The 5,194-nt window shown below is 47.4% G+C and overlaps 1 protein-coding gene across 1 annotated transcript in view; it reads right to left on the bottom strand.

Annotated features, from left to right (window-relative positions):
• The window catches only part of LOC102372472 (transcobalamin-1-like), a 15,239-nt gene extending 10,755 nt beyond the window's left edge, over positions 1-4,484 (bottom strand). The window contains exon 1 of the mRNA XM_006026068.2: positions 4,327-4,484. Within this exon, the coding sequence (XP_006026130.1) occupies positions 4,327-4,405 (79 nt within the window). The 5' untranslated portion in view covers positions 4,406-4,484. The remainder of the gene's footprint in view (positions 1-4,326) is intronic.
• Between the last annotated feature and the right edge of the window lie 710 nt (positions 4,485-5,194).

Here is a 5,194-nt window from a genome sequence, read left to right as displayed (position 1 = left end):
GGGGGTCTTCAAGAGGAGGTTGGATATGCATCTAGCTGGGGTCATCTAGACCCAGCCCTCTTTCCTGCCTATGCAGGGGGTTGGACTCGATCTATTGAGGTCCCTTCCGGCCCTAACATCTATGAATCTATGAATCTATGAACCAAGAAGACAAGATCACAGGAATCTGACCAGAGCAGCCAGTACTAAAGACTTGATTGTCATAGGTGATTTCAACTACCCTGACCTCTGTTGGGAAGACCATTCAGTCAGGTCCAGCAGATCAACCAACTTCTTGGCAACTATAGATGACCTGATCTTGACACAGGCTGTGGAGGGGCCGACTAGGAGTAAAGCTGTCACAACCAAATTAAGTAGTGCCCATGCCACAAGCAAGAAATATTAATCAAAACAGTTTTATTTTACACTAGGTTAACTAAGGGTTAACTAACAAGATGATAGTAACAGCTTTTTTTTTTGCTGCGCATGTCAAAAAGAAATTTATTGCTGCGCCACTAACAGAGATAAAACTTAGCCTTCTTTGCTCTACATAAATCATTATAACTGGTCAGAGTAATACAGGGAGTAGCCCTAAAATAACACCCTAGCGAAGACCGCTAGATAATTGGCGATTCTAATTAAATTTATGACGTGGCGAAAAGCAATTGGCTATTACACAAAACCCCGATACACTTCTGCAAAGAGGAAGAAGAAGGGGAGAGCGACTCCGTATACACCTGAAGACCTCTGATCACACGTATCAGAGTAACTGATAATTTGATCACTTGTCAGTGCCCCCCCGCGTCTCGACCTAATCTCAGACGTAAATCAACGACCTGCCGGCCCAACTATTTCTCTGCCCGACCATTTCTATCTGACTACTTATGCAGACCGACCTACGAACCCTAAGCTGTAACTAACCAAGTATCTCTGACCTCCGTTGTTCACCACCTTGACGGCATGAGTAAATAATCTTGCTTTGCAACCGATAAGCGTCCGCCTAATTAATTCCACTCCATGCGTCACAAGTACCCGCCTGACGGCTTCTAAGGTCCCGACCCCACCGCTGCAGTGCACGGCAGCGACAAAAGCCACTCTGGACTTGGTGCTGACGAAAGGGGAAGAAGTGGTAGGTGACCTGAAGATCGGAAGTGCTCTGGGTGACAGGGATCATGCTTTGATTAGATTCACCATCCACCCAAAGACTGGGAATTCTACCAACAGAACAGAAGTCATAGACTTCAGATGTGCAGACTTTGGTAAGCTCAGGAGTCTAGTTGGTAAGGCCCTTTGCAACCAGCAATTGGACAACCTGGGAGCTCATGAAGGATGAGGCTTCCTCAAAAAATTATTCTCACTGCTCAAAAAGAGGCCATCCCCATTCAGTCAAAAAGAGGAAAAGGGGCCAAGAGGCCCGTCTGACTCAACAGCCACATTAGGGAACTTCTCAAAAAGAAAAAAGAAGTGTACATGTCGTAGCCCACGTATACCCATGGGTGTGCCCTGATCCCAATCACAAGGGAGTGGTGAGAGGTGAGGGTGCTGTAGTAGGGGTCACCACCACTGACTCATGGTTCCCTCCTACCTCTATAGAGTTAGACTCGAGACAGGCTTTTAACTATTTACAGTATTTATTAACATATACTATACATAAATATAAAACTAAATATTATATACATATATTTACACAAAAGACATTAACCAATAACCAAGGTCAAACCCTAAATAACACTGGGGAAGAATCACTCCCAACTACAACCCCCCCAGGGAAAACAATGTATATCCACAATGAACCCACAGGTTTCCCACCCCACAGTGGAGAACCTGTATTTAATTAAAGGATCATGCAAAATATAACAGCAGAAATGTGCTTTTATCCCTACAGAGGAGAGGAACAGTTCCCTCTTTCTTTAATGCAGAATGATAGGCATCAAATGCACCCCTACCCAGTTAGGGGACCTAACATTCAAGAAAAACCAATAGGGTGTTTTTCAGAAATTACTCTGTCCTATGATAGCACTATTTACCCATCACAAATAAACAGTTTCAGCAGCATCACACAATACAATATCACAATACAGCATTTCAATATAAGGCGCAAACATAAACAATCTTAATAACATCTACTCCTTAATTGGGGGGAATGTGTCTAGGAAGCACCAGGGGCCCTCCTCTTAGGGCCTTGACTGGGTGAGGGGCTGCTCACCCAGCCCCTTCTCTGGGCCTGCCCATCCCAAATTTCTTTCCCCTGTGGGACCCAAGGGCCCAATGACTCATGCTCCCTCAGATGGCAGTGGTCAAGGCATAACTTGCTGAGGTCTCCTCCGTGCTGTTGCTGGAGCGCCCCTCTGGGTCTTCCCCGCGCCACTGGGCTCCTCCCCACCCTGTGCCCCGCTCTAGTCTCAACCCTGTATATTTGTGTTATCATATCCTATATACAGTTACAAAAATTCATGTATAAATTTTCATTGCTATGTAACATGGGGGGAATAGAAAGGGATGGGAGGGGATAATTCACATGGCTTGTCGTCAGGATCACTAGGAGACTGGCCTGAGCCTAGGTTGGTGTAAGTGGCAGGATTTTGGGGTGACTGTGGCCTGGCATGGGGTGTGTGGGGGGGGACTTAGCATTAGACTCCTGGTGAGGGGGAGACAGAGGGCGGGAACTGTGGAGGCCGGTTTACCAGCAAACATGCACCTCCTGCTGTTATTCATTAGAAAACACATTATTACAGGTTGATTGGTATTTGGCTCCCCCTGATGGAATCCGTGGGGAATTACACACGGGACTTAAGTCATTCGAAAGCCCATGGTGTGCAAACACAAATGCGATGCATCAAAATAACCCGGGTTAAAATTTTTAAGGCGCATTAAATTAATGAGGATCAAACTCCGTGGTGTGTACAAATGCTCTAGGACTTGTAATACCATAATCACTACTGCCACTTTGCAGCCCCTGCCTCACTCCCAGACCTAGGTAGGGACAGGGGAGAAAGTTTTTGGGCATGAGCCAGGCAAGAGGAATCAGTCCTGGGTAAACTACTTAGCTGAAGTATCAGTACTTAGCTTATCAGTCCTGGGTAAAATACTAGAGCTTTTGATTTTGCTCTACAAGATGTTGGATCAGATCAGCCAAAGCTAGAACCTATGGTAAATTCCTGTTGCTGGTAGCCAGTTGTTTCAGTTACAGAAAAATATTCTAAAAATTGAAACCTTTCAGGTTTTTTCCATCCTAAGCTGCATTTTGTTTCAAAATAGACTTTATTTTTAATTGACTTCACATTCTTAAAAAAGTTAATTTGAACTTGAAAATGGAACATTTTTTATTATTATTTTCTGATTTTGTGGCTTGCCCAACCTTCCAAAAACACATCAATTCAAAATAGATATCCCTCACTCCCATCCCCCTCTGAGTTTTGCAGTTGCCGGTGACCTGAAATATCAATACTTTGTATTACTCTACTTGTGCCCTGTTGATTTTTCCTTTTCTTCCTTGGCCCCCTCAACAAGTCCCTTGGGCACACGTAAGTCTTTCTATTACAGAATAGTTCTCGTTAGCAAAGGCATGATCTACAAGCCTCCTGCTGTACCCCAGGAGTTGTGGGGTGGGAGTGTGGAACCAGAGCTAACCAGGGGCTGGTGCTCCCACAGACACATGCCATGTCCCAGCAGAGAGGTAGCTGCCCTCTTTACCACCCTGAATTCTCGCTCTGCTATGTGACAGGCATGTCCCAGAGCAGGTGCATGAGGAAGTTAGAGGGGACAAAATGCTAGGCCTGGTGGCTGGGGATAATGGGACTCTTGTATTGTCCAGGGATGACAGCAAGGCAACCTGTCTGTCCCATGAGGCATCACAAGGGGAAATTCCCCTCTGAGTCACCAGTAGCAGCTTCCAAGAAGTCATTGCATTAACCCTGTTTTACCAGTAGTACAGAGCAAGACAACAGCGACCGTCTCTTTGAATCCAGGCTACCTGGGGTGGAATAGATCTCAGCAGGGTCTGCTCCCCCCTCCCACCCACCTCCCCTCCCCAAGGTGATGCTATCATTGCTGGTTCTGCCCATACCACCTACTCAGCTGACTACTCAGCTGGGAACGGGAAAGGAAGAATCCAGCAAAAATTTCCCTTGAGAAGGGGAAACTGAGGTGAGCAGCAGAATAGTGATGTGGCTGACTGTTTGCCACCCAGCTGAATCCCTTCTACCTCTGTGCCTCAGTTTCTCCACATGTCAGAGGAAAGGAGTCCCACTTCCTTTCAGACAGCCCTCAGAATACAAGCCCAGCAGGACCACCACAAAATACAGGGGTTAAGGACACATGGAGACAAGTGCAGCTCATTCTACTCACCACAACCATAGCAAAGCCCCTCTGTGGGGAGGACCAGGAACAGGAAGCCTGCCAGGGGGATTGCCAGAGATGGCATCATTCTTCTGGGACTGTTTTCCTCGCCTTGGTTCAATACTGGCTGTGCTGAGCACTAGACCTGGCATTTATCAGCTGGAAGGAGGTGGGGACTCCACGATCTCCTCCCCTGGTTTGCCTCACCCTGGGGCTGCTGCTTCCCCATACCAGAAGAGGGCTGTTAAGCAATGCCATACTGTGGGTGTGCACCACTAGGAATGCAGGTACACAGAGATGCCAAGGGCTGCCACCAGAGGTCTAAGTGGACTTTTCCAGGATACATTGCACTTCTTTTCCCTTAAGGTTGAGTTGGTGTCTCCTACTCTGGCAGCACTGATCCATGTCCAGCCCCTACAGGGGAGCGTCACCCACCTCACCCCTCCACTCTGTGTCCGGCCCCACTCCAACCCCCCTCTTCATGTCTGGCCCCACGCCATCCCTCCCCCTTGCTTCATGTCCAACTGTGTGCCACCCCCACAGCCCGCTCCATGTGGGGTGGTGGGTGGTGGTGCTCTGTCCTGGTCCTCCTCGCCTGTCATTCTTGATGGACATTTTTGATGCACCACTGGCTGGAGCCATGCCTCGCTGGGAGCCATGCCCCCTAAGAGCATTATGCACAGACACACACACACACTGAAAGATTAACTAAGCTTTTTATATATAGATACCATGGAAGAGATAGTAGCGTATGGGCACAATCATGACTGGTATCAGTACCAGGTCAAGTCAGGCAACCTGAGGGAATTTTACAAGTGGGCTTGGATGCCAACTAGATGACAGATGCCTATTCAACAATGGGTGCTTACTACAAAGG

Source organism: Alligator sinensis, unplaced genomic scaffold, assembly GCF_000455745.1.
Source record: "Alligator sinensis unplaced genomic scaffold, ASM45574v1 scaffold437_1, whole genome shotgun sequence".
Classification (NCBI taxonomy): domain Eukaryota; kingdom Metazoa; phylum Chordata; order Crocodylia; family Alligatoridae; genus Alligator; species Alligator sinensis.
The sequence above is the reverse complement of the archived record's forward strand: the minus strand, read 5'-3'. Positions and strand labels throughout refer to the sequence as shown.